The sequence below is a fragment of the Cynocephalus volans genome, chromosome 2 (assembly GCF_027409185.1).
Source record: "Cynocephalus volans isolate mCynVol1 chromosome 2, mCynVol1.pri, whole genome shotgun sequence".
Taxonomy (NCBI): Eukaryota; Metazoa; Chordata; class Mammalia; order Dermoptera; family Cynocephalidae; genus Cynocephalus; species Cynocephalus volans.
This window is the reverse complement of record NC_084461.1, coordinates 80,866,167-80,887,773: the sequence shown is the minus strand read 5'-3', so window position 1 is coordinate 80,887,773 and position 21,607 is coordinate 80,866,167. Positions and strand designations below refer to the sequence as shown.

The following is a 21,607-nucleotide window of genomic DNA, read 5'->3' as shown; positions in this document are numbered from 1 at the left end:
ACTATGAAATTGCCATTTTTTAAAGTTAAAAACATCTAATACATGTATGGTTCAATTTAGTATTTAGAGACTAAATAGTGTTCCTTTATTTCTGGATATGTTTTTATTATATGCATGCTTAAACCATCAGTTTTACGCACCTGTATTAACCCCAGTCCTTTAATCATTGTTAAACACAAATGCACACAATTTGTAAAAGATCACACATTTAAAATACGCCAAAATGAAGATAAATTTTTAATCCAAATTATTTAGTTGGATAAAATAAATTACATCCCATGTGACATTATAAAATGTATTTTACATATATCTATTCTTATAAATGTTTTGTTCCGTATTAATGCATAGTTTATACTCTGTTAATGTACAAAGGAGTTAAATAACAGAATCAAGTAAAAGTTTAAGACTTGAAGCTAAAGCATATACTTTCCTTGTATGTGCCTTCCTGGGTTAAGGCCATGTGGTATTTGTATTTCATTTTTTCTGGAATGGTACCCTACTAGCCAATTGCTAAAAAAGCAAGTTTCCTTTCATCTTGTGCCTGTGGATTGGTGGGGTGCAGTATTGTAACTTACATTTTTTCATCCTCATAATTTCATCTGTCTCAGATATCTGCCTTCCATTTGGATTTTATTGAGCCATGCTTTTCCTAATGGAAAGTCTTAGATTTTTAGAAGAAACAACTTTGATTTGTAAATTTTGTCATAAAACAGGTGTAGATTTTATATTAGTGTTCTTCAGTTGATCTCTCTAGTGTAAATAGCAAGTCAGTGGCAATACTAAGGTCATCTGGTAGAGGGTGAAGTATATGTGTATATGTATATGTGTTTACATACATATTGATATGTGACATTTATGTGTGACATAACTGAAATTAGTGACATAGGTATGTGCTAGTTTAAAGTCACAAATGTTAGATTTGATTCTTCATAACAAAATTTGGTTAATAAATATGCTTACAATATAATCACAGAAAGATTTATATGAAGTAAAAACAATCTTGAAGTTTTAACTTTAAAACTGGGCATCTTAAAAACCTTTAAATTCATTGAATTTTCAGTTTACTTTTTCTAAAATCAGTTATAAATTTAAAGTGTGTATTATGGGAGCACTAATTTTATAACTTTGTAGCAACAGGTTAGCCGAGAAAAATCTGTCAAATTTGGCAGTGGTTCAGAAAATATGTGAACCTGTCACTGTAAGCAGTCTCAAAGGGCGAAATGCATTATAGGAGCTAATTAACCTTAGAAAATAATTACACAAATATGCAAATGTTGTTTAGATAATTCCATGTGTTATCAGCTCAGGTAGTCCATCATAAATGCAGACCTTGCAAGGCCTAAGTAGTAGAATCTGGCATAGTTGATAAGGCTTTGCTTAGTGCATCACTTCTATTTGCCATTTAACGATTTATGACGGCAAGAGTACATCGGGAAATTCAACCTGAACTCTGAATACAGCAGAATTCCACAGTGTAAATATCCTATGCATTCTGCCACCAGCAAACTCTCATTAATTGATTTACTTCTTGTCTTTTCATGCACTTTGTACATTTGCAAATTCTAAAATTATCCAGCTTGAGTCAAGTTACTCAATACAAAATGCACTCATATGAAATTCATGGAGAAACCTGTAGATTTAGTATGTTTACATTTCTGTAATTGAGGCATATTAGTCATTCTTACTGAAATCTGTTTAGTCTCAAAGTATACTGCTCGTAATATGCACTCTCTGTGTTTTAGTTTATAAATATATAATAATTGTGGACACAATGTGGGCTATGAGTTGGAAAGATATAAATTTGCCTTTGAATAGCATCACCTCATTTATAAAATTGGGATTTTAATTTTCAATGTTAGTAATGTAATATTTCAAAATTTATATTTAAAACTACTCTGAGTTTATTAATTCTCATGCTCAATTTTTGTTGGAAGCTGCAAATATTGGCAGAATTTGTTAAACTGTAAAATGATGGTGATCTAGCTTAAACACTATAAATAGTAAAAAGCCTTAATTTTGTGAAAGCCTTGGGAAGTAGTTACATATGAAAGCCAACTTTTTTATAGCTAAGGTTTATCTTCTTTATCACCTATTTTTTTAAATAATATTTTGAATAAAACTATTTCTTAATTTTACATTACTAGTCCTTAAAAAATGGTGTTCGTGTAATGTCATTAACCGTCTTTAGATAATTCAGAATCATTATTGATCTTGTCAGTTATTGTGCTTAAAATACAGTACTGCCCTTCAGTTACTCAGTGACGATACTAGTAGTCTTGGACTATTGTGCTCCATGTGCTCTTCTAATTTTTGTAGCTTTTCTGTTTCTTCAGTTACTATCAAACTTTTATCTATTACTTCTTACCCTTAGACCTATTTGAAACAAACCTTATTTGCTGCTTGAAAATGTGCACTGGGTTCAGACCAGATATTATAATTTGTTAGGTATGAAGGTATTAAAGACCCTGCTCAGATGCTCATTCTCCCTTAGAAGCCATCAATGATCACTAGATGGTATTACTGATCTTTGTTATTTTTGTTTACTTGTTTTATTATAAAAAGTATGCACTTTGCAGAAACTTTGGACAATTCAGAAAAAGGTAAAGAAACCAGAAATAGAAAATACTCATAATCCCACCATCCACACGCAGCTCAGATGCTTTTAATAGTTTTATTTAATTCCTCCTTTTGAAAAGTCTTTTCAAGCTTTTTTATATAGTGAAAATTATGCTACATATAAAATCAGATGAGCTGAATGTATTACAGTATAAACTGATTGAATAACTCAGAGAAACTAGTTTATTTAAATATTTATTTTTCCATTAATGGACACTTAATCTTAATCCACATTTTTGGTGTTATAAATGAGACAATGGTGAACATCTTTGACCATCAATCTTTTGCCACATTTCAGATTATTAGAAGCTAGGTTCTTGAAATGGAGTTTAAATACTCTTTTGTCTTGATTTTTCAAATGTATACCATAATATTTTGTCCACAGTATCATTGCCAATAGCACTAGCATTGTTAATCATTTATTGAGTGCCTATAGCATGCCTTGTATTTATAGTTTGAATCCAAAAGATAATCTTTCTTTAAGTTGCTTACATTCTAGAAGGAAGGAGAAGTGACTTAAAGAAATAGGATTGAAAAGAACAAATGAAATGGTACAGGATTCAATTTAACCTACCGTGGCTAATGGTGGAGTTGGCAGAGAACCTTGAGCCAACAATATTTTGCAGTAGTTTTAAACATAGGCATGATAATAATACATGTAAATAGTTATAAATACTTGCCATATATTTCTATAATATGTTGTGGATCAAGAGTTAATAAAACCCTTTCCACTTCTGCATGAGATTCTAACCTTCAGCTAATTTTCTAGCTGTTTCCCTAGAAACCATATTTTTTCTTTCTTTCTTTTTTTTTTTTGTCTTTTTCGTCACCGGCACTCAGCCAGTGAGTGAACCGGCCATTCCTATATAGGATCTGAACCCGCGGCGGGAGCGTCACCGCGCTCCCAGTGCCGCACTCTCCCGAGTGCGCCACGGGCTCGGTCCTCCCTAGAAACCTTATAAGATGGTATCTTAGGTTGTGTTTCCCAGATAAAAGATTTTGAAACAGAGATTTGCATGCAGGAATTTTGCTGGGGAGTCCTCTTGGGATCAACACCTGCAGGAGTGAAAAAAATAGAATGGAGTAGGAGTTGAACTGTAATGTAGACATAACAAAAGTGTCAGCTAATCCTATGGTGATCTCTGGATCTGGGATGGCTCCTCAGAGATGTTTTGCCTTAGGCAAGAGACCAGGCTTTTGTAGATCCACCAGTCTTTGGATGCAGCTTGCCCCAGTGGTGTGATTGTAACCTTAGGCAAGGTAGCTTCCTTTTGCTGTGGGCAGTTTCTAGAGAATGCCTCAGCTAAGGCTATCAGCTGCCAGCATTCCCACAGCTCAGGAAATGAGTGGCTTATACCTGAAGGGATTCTGGGAAGCACACCATAGCATCCACTCTAAGTGTATGGTTTGCTAGGCGGCATTGCTTATGATAGATAATGACCCCTAATTGGTAAACTGCATCAAGATTAGTAGGAATTATAATGGACTATAAATGCCATAGCTTTGCTCTTCCCTGAGACTAGTGACTCTTACAATTGGACATGTCTCTGATGGGCAGGGATCCTAGAAGCCATGCCTATGGAGTTATTATAAGAGGTCATTGGTTCCTGTAGGTTGTAAGATTTTTAAGCCAGGATAACTCGTGCACCTGCTCAAGGTGAGTCTGATTCCATCACTCCCGAGTTAACACCTTGTGAACTAAAGAGAGTAACTCCTAGAAGGCTGTGTGGACTGCTACAAGAACTGCTGCAGGACTCCCACTTAAAATGAATGTCTGGTGCTGCCTTGCTGGCAAGCTGTAATTCCTACACTGTACCTTTTTAGATCAATGGATATCAGGTGTGGGCCAAAATAGTCTTGAGTGTTTGATAGTTTACTTGAGCCTATAAAAGAACTTCTAGTAGATATTGTAGACATTTTTTCAATTGGATTTTACTTTTTAGAACATATTGCTTTAAAATCTAAAACTAAAGAATAATTTGATGACCTTAGAGTCAGACTGAAGATATTTAAGTATTTGGGGCACATGGAAACTTGAGGTTTCTGTTTCCTACTGCGGACAAGCAGGCTACTGTTAACAAATATTGTCTCCATGGACTGTGAAGGAAAAGATTCAGCTATAGTACTAATCTCTGAAGACAGTAGTCTTTATATGTAAACCATAGAAAGAACTGTTGGTTCTTAGCTCTCCTTTAGTCATAGATGGGCCATTTGTGCCTGACTGGCAGTTTCCCTCTTATCCTTGTAAATCACAAGTTTTGTTCATTCTTCCTTTGTAATGACTCATTCCATCCCTTCCTTTCCATTCTCTCTGCTACCATCCTGCGGAGTATCTTAGTCTTTATCATCTCATGTATGGATTACTGAACTGCTGTCTGCCTTTAGGCTTTGCCTAATCTGAGCTATATTACCCATGGGATCTCAGACTGAATTCCATGATAGAGTTTTGTCTGGTGTTTTCAGACTACCAATGTGTAATCCAGGTTTGCCTGGAACATAAGGCCCCTGGAAATAGTGAAAGGAAAGGCTAAAAAGGTAGGATTAGAGAAAATGTTTTGTATATGTTTTCATTTTGTCCATGTATAGAATATTTAGGATCATCACAAGTATTTGAGGTATCTGTAAACTATCAATGGGTGGAAACTCTGTTAAGTCTCTCCTTATTCTTGTTTCCATGTTTCTTTTATTGTAAGATAAAATTAGAGTGACCAGGTATCCAGGTTTTCTCTGGATAGTTCCAATTTAGGCCAGTACAATTATTGGTAATATCTTTTTTCACTTTCAAAAGTTTGCACGCTAAATTCTCTGGTAACTCTAGGTATATCTACAGAAAAGTGCTAAATATGTATGGTTAGTTTAAAGAAACTATGAAGAACACACTTGTGTAATTACCACCCCAGTCAAGAAATAGAACACTGGCAGCCACCAGAAGTCTACTTCCCAGTCACAAATCTGCTCTTTCCTTAGAGTTAACCACTATACTCATTTTTATGATAATCATTTTCCTGATTTTCAAACTAATGAAAGCTAAATTATCAAAGCCTAAAATCCCTAGAAGGATTTCTTTTCAATTACAGTATTATTATTTTATTCATTTTATATCTTAAATATAGGTAATTTCATATTTATTTTACTAACAGATAATCTTTGAAAGTATGTTTGTATTTTAGTATATGACTATAAGTTTACAGGTAATCAATATGAAGATAAATGTGTTTTTATTATTTGTTTATATGAAGATTTGATGAACAAGAAGACACAGCTCTTGGCTAAATAGAATGTGATAATCTAATAAGTAATTACAATACAAATCTTTCAGTTCAGTAACGGGAAGCATGCACAAGATGCTGTTAGAGGACATTACCTAACCTTGGGAGTGATAGGGAAGACTTCCTAGAGGAAGTTATTGTTGAGTACTGAAGACAGACAGGAATTATGCAGTGAAGGTGGTAGGTGAAGTGAGGGCAGAACACGAGGGTCACCTTCCAGACCAAGTGACAGAAATGTAAGACACAACTGGGTTACTGCAAGTTGTTCCCTGCAACCAGAACAGAGAATGTGTTCTTTGCGGTTACTAAGGAAGCAGAGGTGTCTTTTGAGTTAAGGCATTTTGCAGAACAGTATTAAGAGTTATAGTTCAAGAGATAGACAAAAGTCTATCATGAAGGGCCTTGAATGCCGTACTGAGGAATTTGAAGTTTATTCTAAGGGCAATGAGAAAACTTTGGAGGGTTCTAAGCAGAGAGTGAGTGACTTGGTAACAGTGATCATATTTGCATTTTTGAAAGGTTGTTCTAACTACAGGATTTGAGAGAGCATGTAAATGGGCAATCCAAGAGGCAGGGAAACTGGGCTGGAGACTATTGTGGTCATCCTTTTGTGAAATGATGGTGGCTTGACCTAAGCCAGAGAAAATGAGACTAGAAAGAAGGACAGATTTAAGAGACAATTGAAGACAGAATCAACAGAACTTTAATGGTCGACTGTATGAGGAATTTGAGAAAGAGAGAAATAAAAGATGACACTCACATTTCACATTTCTGGACGTGGGGAGCACAGACAGTGACACAGGTTTGTAGGAGGAAGTTTTTGGTACAGTGTTGGATTGGTTGAAATTGAAATGTCTATGGGACATCCAAAAGAAAATCACCATTAAATAGTTGGCTTTGTAGCTCTGGAGAGAAACTTAGGGCAGAGATAGACATTCAAGAAAGATAGCTCCTGGATGGCAAATGAGGCCAATAAGTTATTATAAAATTTCTAAGATGGGAAATATGAATAAATTGTATTTATTGTATAATATCCATGACATTCTTAGGACATTTGTCTTTTAGTATTAAAACTTCTAAGAAATATTTGTATAAAACATTTTCATGATCTGTTTTAGTTCTTAGAAGTTTTTGGTTTTGATCAGTATTGTTCAGTGTTTTTGTTTTTCATATTATCCAGGTTTTGGCTTTAATCACTATATGTGTCAGCTATAGAAATTAAATACGGCAAAATGAGGTTATTACAGAACTTTCAGAATATAAGCAATATATATATACATTTGTTAGGATTTAACAAGTTAGGAGAAATGTAAAAGCCTTTATGTTTACATATATTTAGGTTTCCCAGTTCTTGAAATAAAATATGTAGAGAAGTGCTCTTAGAAAAAAAGTATATATTAAAAAAAAAATTTCAATAGAAAATATTCATTAATCATTTTCTCCTTATTTTCAGCTAAAGAGATACTTAAAATCTTATCAATCAAATAATTTAGATGCATAACATAAACATTTTCAGATATAAATATAGGAATGTAAATAAATTTTTTCAATGTTACGCTGTTCTATCATATACCACTATAACTTTCTGCCATATAATTCTGATGTACTTAGATATATGAGGGTACTTCAAAAAGTTTGTGTAAAGATTCATATTATCTTTTAATATTTTTTCCACAAACTTTTTGAAGTACCCTCATATTTTAATATCTCAACTATACCTGGAATGTTTCTCCTCAAAAATGTGTTTATTTTAAATATTTTGTTTTGGAAGATTATAAGCTTAGCAATAATTTACTAAGAGTTTAATACTGATTTATTCTCTCATTTGAATTTTCAATGTAGTTATTTTGCATTGTCTTTATTCTGAGTAAGCTACAACCATCTTATTTCTTATGCTATGTATGAAAGCATATAATTTAATTGTTGATTACTATGATAATAATTAGATATATTATATAATGTATGATGTTTGTTTTCTGTATAGGAAAATGGTTCTCCTGAAGAACATGCAATCTATGTTTGGGATCATTTCATAGCCCAATCTGCGGCTGAGAATGTATTTTTTGTTGCTCACAGCTATGGAGGACTTGCTTTTGTTGAACTGGTAAATATACATTTAACTCTATTTTTAATCCCCGTGTCCTTATGGATTTATAGCCTCTTCTTTTTTCTTGGTATCATGACTTTATAAGGGATGAAAATATAATATTTTGAGTAAATAATTTTATGATATTTGAAAACAGTATGCTAATTTATTTTATAGTGACAGCTTTTCAATGCTAATGGGAAAGCTTTTTGCCTTTTCCTTGTTTACATATTACTTTTTAGTTTCTACATTATAGTCCCAGTTTCCATACATTTTATGATATTTCTGTTTTCTGTTTTCTGTTTACACCATTGAAGCCTATGTTATCTGTAAAGTATCTTAAAATTTCATGAGACACTTTGAATACTTGGGAATATTTGGATAATTTTTAAGTGACTTTTATTTCTACTAGTTAGTGTTTGATACTTCATCAGATACTAGTATTAAAACTTTCAGGAAGCTTTCATTAATCTACTTTTAACTAGAATGCATTGCTTGGCCATAAAAATCTTTGCATTTCAAAATAATCTGATTCTTGGAGTTAAGATTATGTGTACATGATAGAAAAAAATTACCAAAATTTCTGAATTTTCCCTGTGTTATATGCAATATTACAAGAAACATAGTCTTGTGCCGGTATGGTTAATGTGATAGAATCACTACTAAAAATGCACTAATGAAGAATTCATGCCTCCGTGTTTATAACTTTTTATGTCATGGGAAGGTATCAATGCCATAATAAAATGATTAGTTTAATAAAAGTGCATTTGATAATTTTAAATCCAAATAGATCAAAGTGGACATTAAAAGCAGGCACAGAATTGATTGTCTAATTTTTATGTTCTTGAGTAATTTCTCTTTGTCATGCAAATTAAAAATATTTCTGTGGCCTTTTTAACCTCCCTACACCTTACTGCTTACCCACATGATTTAGATATAAAACTGGTGGTGACACCTGACACCTGAGAATACATTAGCTGACCTAAATCTACAAATGTTTGTGCTATCTTAAGATCAATAAATAAATTAAATAGTTTATTTCTTAAATTGATTTCAGTTTTTAGGGATTATTTTCAAATATTTTTAACTCTGCTGAATTTATTTATTTTGATATATGTAATGGATATCTTAAGATAGCTTTTTAAAATATGAATGTTGATTTTCAAATAATTCCTTTTAACTCCTACAGATATAGATACGTAGTTATATAGATATATCATATATGCTTTTTATTTTATATATACACACACATATATATGGAGCTTTTTTTGGTAAACCATTAAGTGATTTAAAACATGAAATTTCTTGACTCATAGAGTGACTTAAAGTCAAATTTCAGATTTCTGTAAAACATAAATTTCTATTTTTTTACTTTAACACAGTTTATAAAAACCTTTTGTACACCAAATTTTTGGGACTTAAGTGTATTTTGCACAGTTTTTAAAATGAACCTAAGATGCCAGGTTTAACAGATGACCAGTTTGTCAGTCCTATTCTGCCTGTCCTTCTTGTCACACACTGGTGGATATTTCTCCACTTTTGTTCCACTTTAATATAAAGCACACAGATGTTTCAGAACAAGACTTGACTTCTGACCTTGAGGCTATTAGGGTCAGGGTCCTCAGGGCCTGTGAAATTATCACAAGCTGAGCTAAAGTTTTTCTCCATCACAGGAAGTAACCAGTAAGTAAGAAGTTAAAAAGGAGCTTTGTCAGAGAGACAAGATGGTCTCAGTAAGGGTCAGCTTCTGTAGTCTGCTATCTCTGCAGGAGACATATGCATGGGAGGAGGAATATAATATAACCACTGGCACATCACATATCTGTCAGACAACGCCAGGGCTGAGAAGTCTATTTAATGTAATATATCTTGTTTAGGTTTTAAAATATTAATGGTGATTATCTCAACTTCGTATGTTTGCTACTTTTTGTGAAATAAATTTTATTGGGGTATGTAATAGGGGTGTACAGATGGTGGCAACTGTAGAAAGAGTAGTTCCTCACTTAATAAAATGAATTCCTCTAAGCAAATAACATTGTGCACTGATGAGTTTGACAAATTTGATTAATATATTTAAGTCCATTATGTTTTTATTTCAAAAGGCTTTTTAAAAGATAGCATTGTTAAAGAAACAAAAAACATTGAAATGCTTTTACACCTTCTGCTTTTGCCTAAAACTGAATCATATTCTTTTCTGTTCTCACCAACATTTTTAGGGGAAAAGTCATGGTGTTTAAAATGTTGACAAATATTCATTCTTCCAAGATTTTTCAACATAATTTTGTATATAAAATTGTTTTCCTTGGATTCATAATTTTAGTATTAACTTTATAAGAAACTGAATTGTAAAGATTAGTACATAAATCTTAAATTATGGTTTAGTTTCTTTTCTTAGTAGTATATTACATACCTCAGACATTAAATCCTTTGGATTGTAGTAAAGTTTAATATTTTTTTAAATGTCATTAAATTTTACTTCTGGTTAAAAGCTCTACATACACATACACACACATTTCTTAAAGAACTGTCTTAGTTTGTGGCATCATGTTTAAATGCATGGAAATCATTTTTCTACCATTGCTATACAAGTGCACATGCTTCCTTAGGTCATGAATTTCAAGAAAATTTATTTTAAATATAAACTGTATGGCAAGTACTGTTTCACCAATAAACGCAATTACTTATAGTGCTTATTGTTTGAATAACAGGTACCAGTCAGGACCTGTGATGAAATACATCTTGCCATTTACTAAATTAAAATTGTGTATAATTGTAGTATAAAATTAAATGTGCTGCTAATAGCTGAAGATAAATTACTTTTACATTTAGAGCACAAAATAGTTGTAGAGCTTTCATATTTTGTTAATTGTTGTTTTTGAAACTGAGAACATAATTTACCATTATTGTATATATGTTGAATTTCTCCTGAAGAGAATACATTATAATAAGAGATTTATTTTCAAAACCAATGTTCATTTTATGGTAGTAAATCTTGGAACTCGACCAGGTCTAACGTCATAAAGACAATGTACAGTTTACTATAATGAGAAAAGTGATACTAAAAATATGCCTTTCACTGCTTTTACTCTCATCATATAGTAAAAACTCAAATTTTCAATTCTCTAAACTTTGTGTTCCTAGTAAAAGTAGATGTTGATAAGACAGCTCTGGCATTGATTCCAGCTCTCAGTCTTTAAAGACAAAAGAAAAGAACTATGAATTGATAATGAATTTTTGAAAGTAATATATCTATCTGCCTGTTATCTTTTCTGTGTATTTAAAATAATGCCAATGTATAAAGTTCCAGTTCTTAAACCATCATTTACAAAGCCTTAAATTTCTGTCTTAGAAATTTTATTTTATATGTAATAGAATTAGTAAATATAATTAGAATGCATTTACCAAATTCATTTGGAAAGACATTTACAAATAATGCAGCTTACTTTTGCCTTAGATGAGTTGTTAAAAATTTGGGCTCACCTTTTGAAAATTAACCGACATTTTAAAATAGTGAAGTTTTTGATCTTTTTCATCATTTCTTTCTCCACCACTTTGATGAAGTGATTTCATTACTTCCATTGCTGGCCATTTCAGAGTGCTTTGCTCTTGTTTTTCCAGGTAGTGATCAGTTTGGCAAAATCAAGTAACCTTAAAATTCTCTTTTATTTGAAAATGAGCTGGCCTTCCTTGTCAATGCCCAGTTACTGATCTTAGTTCACCTTCCCTGTTTTCAGTGCTCAATAAATCAATTTGCATTCAGATTTCTTTCTTTAGCCAAAATAAGAGTGTTTATATTTTTTATAAAACATATTAAACAATTTAGTAAACATATTTCATTAGTTTATTAAATTATCCCAGCCAATAAAATTAGTATTTTTTATTATTACCTTTACTTCCTTTTCCATGTTATTAGTGGTAAATTCCCAACCACCATTAAAAGCATCACTTAGAAATGTGTGAAAACAGCTCCTTTTGAAAGTGTATCTCTACCCACTTTTGATTTTGGTTTTTCCATGCTTGTCAGCACTTGATTGGCATCTCACTTGCATGTGAATTAAGGAATGAAGGGAACTCTATTTTCCTGCCATTGTTCCATGCTGGGCTCCCTGGCCTCCAGGCAGCCTAAGCTGCCCTTCAGCAGCTGATAGAGGACTAGTTTTCGGACATAGCTGTGTGAGGACACTCAACCTCAGTCTACTCTCAGTCGATCTTTTTAAATTGCCTGGAGCATGATTTGGATTTATACTGAAGAGAAAATGGAATGGAACTAAAATAGTTTTTACCTTTAGTGACATCAGCTTACTCTGACCTTGAAGATGTATCATTTATATTTTGTTCACAAAGAACAAAGTGAATTGGATATTGGTAGGATATCTGCTTACTGTGATCAATGAGAGTAGCTATAAGTTGGACTGTTGGTAATTAAGAATTGAGGGAAAGAAAAAAAATTGAGAAAAATGGAGTCATAATATTATAAAAATAATTCAGGCTGAAACTCTCTTACAATGTACTTTAAAATCTAGATAATTCAGTAAAAATAAGTTGCCATTTATAATGTAACTACAAGATACATACTTATTAGTTTTGTTTTAAAGTTATTTTTTATCTCTAAGTTTTGCCTTGCCCAAATGATGTAGAAACACCTTGAGAATAAAGAATCTGATATTGCTTTTATTCCCCCCTGCAAAAAACCAGTTTAAGAACATTATACAAGGGTACTTCAAAAAGTTTGTGGAAAGATTGTATTATCTTTTAGTTCTATTTTTCTAAGCCTTTTTGAAATACCTTCATATATTACATGAGTAGTCTTAAATATCTGCACAGTCATTTGACCAATATATAGAATTTAAACTTTAACAAATAATTCTTTTAGTAACTAAACTTATGAATTCTGTGTACTGTACACTTAAACATTGACTGATTTGAGAAATTTACAGCATTCTGTTAAGTCTGTTATAGTCTCCTCTTTGTTGGTGTTCCCAACTCTCAGTCTGACTGAAAAGACTGTTTCTCTATGACTCACTCTTCTAAGTATAATCTTTCCAATAAAAGAGGAAAATCATTAAACTAATTTATAATTATATTTTCACCGTGGTATATAGCACTTTATAGAATAAGTCTAGAAGAATTTCCATTTCATCCCCAATTATTAGTTTGCTATTACCTTTTATTTAATAATTAGCTTTCTTTTGTTTATATTTTTAAATTTTTTTATTTTTGAGGTATAATTTACATATCTTTATTGAAATATAATTGAGATTTATTGAGCTTTATTGAGATATAATTCACATACCATAAAATTTACTCTTTATTTATTTTAACTTCTCAATATACATTGTAGTTGATTTTGATGTCCCTTTACCCATTCCCTTTACCCCATCCCTCTCTCCCCCCACCCTCACTATATCATATCTGTTCACATGTCTTAACACAGTCAAGGAATTGTTATCTACACAATGGAATACTACTCTACTACAAAGAAAGAATGAAATACTACCATTCACAGCAACATGGATAGACTTAGAGAAAATTATATTAAGTGAAACAAGTCAGGCACAGAATGAGAAATACCACGATCCCACTTATTTGTGGGAGCTAAAAATAAATAAATAGATAAATATACAAACAAAGGGTGGCGGGGGAGAAGATAAAATTTACTCTTTAAAGTACAATTCAGTGGCTTTTTAAGCATATTTGCAGAGTTATACAACCATCACTTCTATCTAATTTTAGGACATTTTTATCACCTCAAATGAAACTTCATACCCATTAGCCATCACTTCCCATACTTACAATCCCACCAGCAATGTATGAGGGTTTCAGTTTCTCCACATCCACAGCAGCACTTGTTATTAACTGTCTTTTTTATTTTAGCTATCCTAGTGGATGCAAAGTGAAATCTCACAGTGGTATTATTTTCATTTCTGTAATGACTAATGATGTTGAGCATGCTTCTGTGTGCTATTGGCCATTTGTATATTTTCTTTGGAGAAATGTTTACTCAAATCTTTTGCCTATTTTTTAATTGGGTTGTCATTTTATTGTTGATTTTTAAGAATTGTTTATATATTCTGTATACAAATCCTTCAAAGTACAGAAGTTTTACTTTCAATAAAGTCCAATTTATCTAGTTTTTGTTTTTGTCACTTGAGTTAATTTTTGTATATTGTATGAGATAAAGGTTCAATTTAATTATTTTGAATGTGGATATTCAGTTGTTCCAGCACCATTTGTTGAAAAGATTATTCTTTCCATCTTTATTTGTCTTAGTCCCCTTGTCAAAATCAATTGACTATAAATGTAAGGGTTTGCTTCTGGATTCTGAACTTAATTCCGTTGATATGTATGCCTGTCCTCATACCAGTACCCATGCTAGCTTGATTACTGTAGCTTTGTAGTACATTTTGAAATCAGAAAGTGGATCCTTCAACTTTGTTCTTCTGTTTCAAGATTGTTTTGGCTATTCTAGGTCCCTTGTATTTCTATATGAATTTAAAGATCAATTTATTAATTTCTGCAAAAAAAAAAAGAAGCAGAGATTTTGATTGGGATTGATTAAATGTGTAGATCATCAATGTGGGGAATATTGCCATCTTGATAATATTAAGACTTCCAATCCATGAACAAAACTTTCTTTCTGTTTATTTAGATCTTTAAAAAATGTTTTGTTGTTTTCAGTGTATAAGTCTTACACTTCTGTTAAATTTATTCATAAGTATTTTATTTTTTTGATGCTATTCTAAGTGAAATAGTTTTCTTAATTTTATTTTCAGATTATTTGTTACTAGTATATAGAAAAATTATTGATTTTTATTTATTTATACTCTGCAACTTTGCTGAACTAATTTACTAGTTCTAATACTTTTTTGTGTGTGTGGATTCTTTAGTCAAGATCACATCATCTGTGAATACAGATAATTTTACTTCCTCCTTTTCAATCTGGATGCATTTTTTTTACTGATTGATTGATTGCCTAATTGCCCCAGTTAGAACCTCCAGTGCCAGGTTTAATAGAAATGGCTACAGTGGACATCCTTATCTTGTTCCAGGTCTTAAGGGAAAAACATTCAGTGTTTCACTATTAATTATATTAGTTGTGTTTATTTCCATTCTCAGCAAATCATATCTTCTAAGAAACTAGAGTACTCTTGAATGTTTATATTACTCAGTCCCACCAAGATCAGGTTGTTCAGAAGGCTGCTGAAATGGACAAAAATTTCACTAATCCTTAATAGAGATCTTTTTGTAGAATAAAGGATCCATATTGCTTCATTAGAATTACCTTTGGAAGAGGTTTTTCCAGGATCCACATACATAGGTCGCATCCAGATCTTACTGCCCTCCCTGCATCTGTGCAGCTACAAGATTGGCCATTCTATCTCATGGTTCAATAAAGACTGCCAGGAAACCAAGGATTTCCTGCCAAAATTAGCACAATAACATGTTAAGTTATGGAGAACTCAGAGGAATTGATGTATTAATTTGTTAAATATGTCATTAAGAAATATTTTTTCCATTAGCTTTATAAAAGATCTCAATGAGAGATTTTGTATTTTATTGCATGTATGAGAAGTATGATTGACTATTTTAAGTCTTTGATAAGAAGGATTGTAGAAGAATACATTTCAATTGATAATGGGGCTTTTACTATTCTTACAGCTTATTATGATCACTGATTATAAGCCCACTTCAAATAAAATTCCCAACCACAGTTACACCTCTGATTTGACATCTCAAATTGAAAAGGGCTTTTAGAGGACAAAAAATTTTGCAATCACAGTCATTAGGTTCTATTTTAGGAGTTAAGGTTCAATTCTTATTAAACAAGTTATTCAAATTAACTCAGGAGTCAGGTAGACTTAGACTGGAAGCATACTGGATCGATGTTAGGTTAGGTAACATCGTAAGGCTTGAAGGAGCAAGGATGAAAGTCATCTCTGGGCCAAAGTCTCATTGCTAGAGTTCAGGATAGTTTCAGGAGGAGCTAATTCAGCTACAAAGGTTGGCTTTGGAGGGAGCAGCAGGTGAGCTATCACTAGGTAGCTAGGTAGGTGTAGAGTTTTATAAGCTCAGGTTTACATCAGGAGGTATAGTCTGGTGTCAGGGAATCAAGACAATGGATGATAATTGAGCAAACAGAATGTAGTAATTGGTTCTAATAGTACCTCTTCTCCCTCACCATACCCCACCTTACTCTCTTAAAGGGAAGGAAGGAAAAAAATAACAGGATTAAGCACTAGGGGTAGGATTAACAAAGTAAGGTTGAAGGCTTCACCCATTTCCTGGGTGTTCAGAAATGGAATCCTTTCCTGAGAAAGAAAGAGGTTATAATAGAAGGCATAAAAATCAGGAGGCCTGTGGAATGACAAATGAAGGCAGAAGTCCAATTATATGGCTTAGATCAGAACAGCATATAGTAGAATACTGCATTCTGTGGTCATTTAGATACCCCACGGCTTATCTTTGCTACATTGTTATCATGTCTCTGTGGTGATAAAGGAGATGGGGAGGAAGGGCTATTATTTTTCCATCTCTAATGGCCAAGATGATCACTATATGGGTCTAAAACCTTCTTTGGCTCAGACTGACAAAGTGATACTCTTCTAGGCCTCTGTAATTTTAACTTTCAGCGTTGGAAACTTTTAACCCCTGCATTTATGTCAGTTTTCTTTCACCTCATATTTTTTGTTATAGATTTTTAACACTTTTTTATTGAATGAGTTTAGATCACAGTGAAGCCATCTGAACCACATAAGTTTGACTTTGTATAAAGTGTTTCTTAGAGTTAGAATTGAAAATTATGCCCTCAAGATAAGAAATGGTTTAGAAAATTGCTATTAAACATATTTAGTCATTTATTCAGTTGAACATGCCCGCTCTGTGCAAGTACTGGGGAAACATTAAAACACATGATCCCTGGCCTCAAGTAGGTTATAGTCTAAATAGGAAACATATTTCAACAAAGAGAGTAAAATAGTAGGGTAATAGTGAAATAGAATTATAGCCAAGAGGTCATTATGTTAACTTCCCCAATATAAAGAGTCATACAATAAATTTGCCTGAGAATTAAGTACTAGGAAAAGTTGTTTTTGATGATGAACTGATATGCTCTTTTTGTCAGGAAGTAAAAACCGTAATGCATTTTTGCCTTTGTCTCCTGGAAACCCAGAGCTATGGTTAGTTTTCCATTTCTGATAATTATTTTCAGCCTTGGTCTCTTATTCAGTGTCCTCATTCATAGTTATCTTTTGGTTGAAGTCACGTCAGAATTGTTTTTTTAATTGGTAGCAAATAAATAACAAATCCATTATTTTCATTGGTTTCTACCATATTGCCTAGCCTGGCTGGAGATATAACAAGTATATACACAACAAATAGTTGTTTATCCTAGATTTATATATAAATAAATTATCAGGGCCATATCTCACATGGTGCAATGTTGGGTCAAAATGAAGAAAGTAGGGCCTGAGCATTCATATAAATAGAGCAAGATAGAGCAAAGAAGATGGGCAAGAGAACAAAGTTGAACATTTAAGGTGAAAAACAGAGGCATTTAGTCAGTATCCTTGAGAGGGCAGGAGATGCAATATGTGGCCCTGAAAATTTGGACACTTGGACCATATATGGAAATTGATTAGTAAATGCAGGAATTCAATTAAGAAGATATTGGAATCTCTAATTAAGGGAAGTAGCCAAACCTAACTGTAATCCCAAACTTCAGTTATGTTTTCCATGATTAAATTGAATAAGTGAAGTCTCATATCCTGTAGAAATTAGTTCGCCTTTTAAAATATTTATTAGTTGTCTTAGTCAGTTTGGGCTAGTAAAATAGAAATACCATAGACTGTGTGGCTTCAAAAACAAACATTTAGGGCTGGCCCCGTGGCTCACTCGGGAGAGTGAGGCACTGGTAGCGCAGAGACTGCGGGGTCGGATCCTATATAGGGATGGCTGGTGTGCTCACTGGCTGAGCGTGGTGCAGACCACACCGTGGCGAGGGTTGCAATCCCTTACCGGTCCCCCCCCCCAAAAAAAAATTATTTCTCATAGTTCTGGAGGCTGGGAAGTCCAAGATCAAGGTGCTAGCAGATCTGGGCTCTTGTGAGGGCCCACTTCCTGTGTTGTAGATAGGCACCTTATCACCATACCCTCAACATGACAGAAAGAGAGAGAGAGTCAGATCTAGTCTCTTCCTTTTCATATAAGGACACTCATCCCATATGGGGGCTTGACTCTCATGACCTCATCTAAACTTATTTACCTTTCAAAGGCCCCCACTTTCTAATACCATCTCACTGGGGGTCAGGATTTCTACATATGAATTTTGGGGAGACACAAACTTGCAGTCCATAACATTTCACTCTGGCACTCCCAAATTCATGTCCTTCTCACATATAAAATACATTCGTTCCATCCCAGTAGACCAGAAAGTCTTAACTCATTCCAGCATTACCTCTAAGTCTAAAGTCCAGAGTCTCAACTAAATATCATCTAAATCAGTTGGATGAGACTCAAGATACTCAAAATTTATTTCCAGCTGTGAAGTTGTAAAAGCAAACAAGTTATGTGCTTCAAAAACACAAAGGTGGGACAGGCATAGGTAGACATTTCCATTCAATAGGGAGCAATAGGAGAAAAGGAAGGGGTGATGGGTCCCAAGGAAGTCCAAAACTGAAGAAGGCAAGTCTCATGAGATCTTAAAACTTGAGCATAATCCTCTATGGCTGGATCCTCTGACCTCTAGTCCCACTAGGATGGCAAAATCATCCACAAGGTAGCAGGGTACTGCTTGTACCTGGCTGTCTGCTGGGGCTCCACCCATGCCTTAGCTCTGCTAGACAGTGATCCTACCCCCAGCGCTCTGTCAGGCAGGGCTCCTGCTCCATGTCTTCTTTTGGAGGCCATCTGCCATGTTGATACATGGGTGGTGGACCTGATGATCTCTGAATCACCTTCAGGGCTGTTCTTTTAGTTTCTTGAAGAATAGTGCAGATTTGCAGCCAAATAGCTTAACTGTCTTGTCCTGTAGAATCTAAGAAGTCTGGCAGCCACTCTTCATTCCATTCTCTCTCTTTTCCCTTCAGTTCAAACTACCAGTTTTGCTGCTGGGGTGGCTAAGTCCATGGTTTACACCCATACTAATCTCTGTATTAAATGTTTGCTCAGCCACACCCTTAATGCTCTCTTAAAGACACACTTTCTCATTTTTTGCAATGGTTAGGCTAAGAATTTTCCAAATCTGTAAACTCTGTATCCTTATGGGTTAGCAATTTCATCTTCACTTTTCTCTCTCCTCTTGCATTTTACTATAAACAATCAGGAAGAACAAGAACCAATCAGAAAGAACTTCAACACTATATTTAGAAATTTCCTTAGATAAATATCCAATTTCATTGCTCACAAATTCTACCTTCTACAAAACACTAAAACACAAACACAATTTAACCAAGTTCTTTGCCACTTTATCTCAAGGATTGCCTTTTATCCATTGTTCAATAACATGTTTCTCATTTCCATCTGAGACCTCTTCAGAATTGTTCTTAATGTCCATATTTCTACCATCATCTGTATGGTTATTTATGCATTCTCTGAGAAGATGGGAACATTCTCTGCAGCTCTTCTCTTTTCTTTCTGAGCCTTCACCAGTATTGCAATTAAAATTCCCTTCATGGCAATATTAGCATTTTCTAGCACACACTTCAGAACTCTTCCACCTTCTACACATTACCCAGTTCCAAAGCCACTTTCACTCTTCTAGGTATTTGTTACAGCAGAACCTCACTTATCGATACCAATTTCTGTCTTAGTCAGTTTGGGCTGCTATAATAAAAATTCCATAGACTGGGTGGCTGAAACAACAAACATTTATTCCTTACACACCTCTGGAAGCTGAAGAGACCTAGATCAGTGTATCAACATGGTTGGAATCTGGTGAGGGACTTCTTCCTGGTTTGCAGATGGCCACATTCTCATTATGTCCTCATATGGCTCAGAGAGAGAGAGAGAGTGAGAGAGCCCTAGTCCCTTCCTCTTCTTATAATCCCATCATGGGGGCTCCATCCTTATGACCTCGTCTAAACCTAATACCTCCCAAAGGCCCCACCTCCTAATACTGTCCCATTGGAGATTGGAATCTCAACATAGGAATTGGGGGGTAGGGGCACAAACGTGGAAGTCCATAAGATTAGTGTATTTAGATTTCTTTATAGTTTATTAGATTATATTAGATTATATTAGTTTTCTATACCTTATTTGAATTTTTCTTATAAAGAAGTTTGTTAAAGAGCATTAAAATACAAAGCTGCTGTTCAGTATTTCAGTGACAATTGTATACTTAATTCAAATGATTAAAAAGTATTCTCACTTCTAATATGCCTAAGTTATGCCTAAATTTCCTTAAGTCTTGATAGCTAACTTCTTATAGTTTATCTCCACATTTCTTCACTATATTGACCAGACATCTGGATTAGAAGAAAAACCTGTTTATCTTTTTAAAGGAGAAGCACTGGGCAGAAAGATAAAATATGCTCAACTTTCTCTTACAGTAGAAATTCTCAATCTTGACTTCCTTCCAGTTATAAGACATGAAGGGATGCTTTATAATTATGTGTTTATTTTCTAAAAGTTTCTAATAGCCTGTCTGCCAATAACAAAGAAACCTTGGCTTTCTCAATAAAATGATGCCCTATACATTGTAATAATAAAATAATGTGAAATCATTGGTTTAAGTATTGCCTTTGTTGTATTATTGTCCAATTTACCTCAGAAAAAATTTCTTAGTTTTAATATCATTAATAGTGTAATGAAAGTTTCTACTGCTGTTAAGCCTCAAATTTTTTGTTTTGCTTCCTTTTATACATTTTTAGGGCATCTAATCCAAATGTTAAATATATTTATATTATGTCTACATATTAAATATGTAGTGATATATTAGATATCATTAGTATATTATAAACTTTGTTTGGTGACATTTGTGTTTTCTCTAAGATCGCACAATACATTCTTAGGACAGATACCTTCATATCTGATTGCTGTGTTAGAGTTCTTTCTTACTCTCATAGAGCCCTGTCATTGCTATCACTATAGAATCCATATAATCTGTCAGCCAGCCATGAGGGCACAAGTGGGTTAAACAATTCATAGCAGTGTCTTTGAAAATGAACTTGTAAAATAGAACTAGTATTTATGAGTGTCTTACAAGTCACAAGACAACAGCATCATCTTCATGCTCATCATCAGCGCCTCTAAAGCTTAAATGATATTTAGTGTGCACCAGGCACTGTCTTAAGCAGTTTGTATACTTTATCTCATATTAATCCTCATAACAATTTTATGAGGTAAGTACTATTGTTGACCATATTTTATAAATGAGAAATATTTGAATATATTTTTTCTCACTTTGAAGTTATGACCTCTCACTTTGTTACAATTGGTTTTTGTTTTCCCTTTCATCAAGTATCTATGAAGAATAAACACTATAATATCCTAACCATAGTGACTTTTATCCCTAAAACAAACTCCTGGTTTTTCATGTATTTCAAGATTCAATTCTACATTTCCTTGTTGAATTACATAGTGATTTAGTTTTTATTCTCATTTGTTGATTATTCTTTTTGTGCATTCCAAGCAAGGTTTT

General features: G+C 33.4%; 1 protein-coding gene across 4 annotated transcripts in view; it reads left to right on the top strand.

Moving 5' to 3' along the window:
* ARB2A (ARB2 cotranscriptional regulator A) overlaps positions 1–21,607 on the top strand; it is a 440,538-nt gene that overhangs the window by 240,283 nt on the left and 178,648 nt on the right. For 3 of the 4 annotated variants that reach the window (XM_063087443.1, XM_063087441.1, XM_063087442.1), the window contains one exon: positions 7,870–7,989. In XM_063087443.1, the coding sequence (XP_062943513.1) occupies positions 7,870–7,989 (120 nt within the window). Of the gene's footprint in view, positions 1–7,869; positions 7,990–11,995; positions 12,458–21,607 lie in introns of those variants that run through there. The other variant, XM_063087444.1, reaches the window with a different exon arrangement.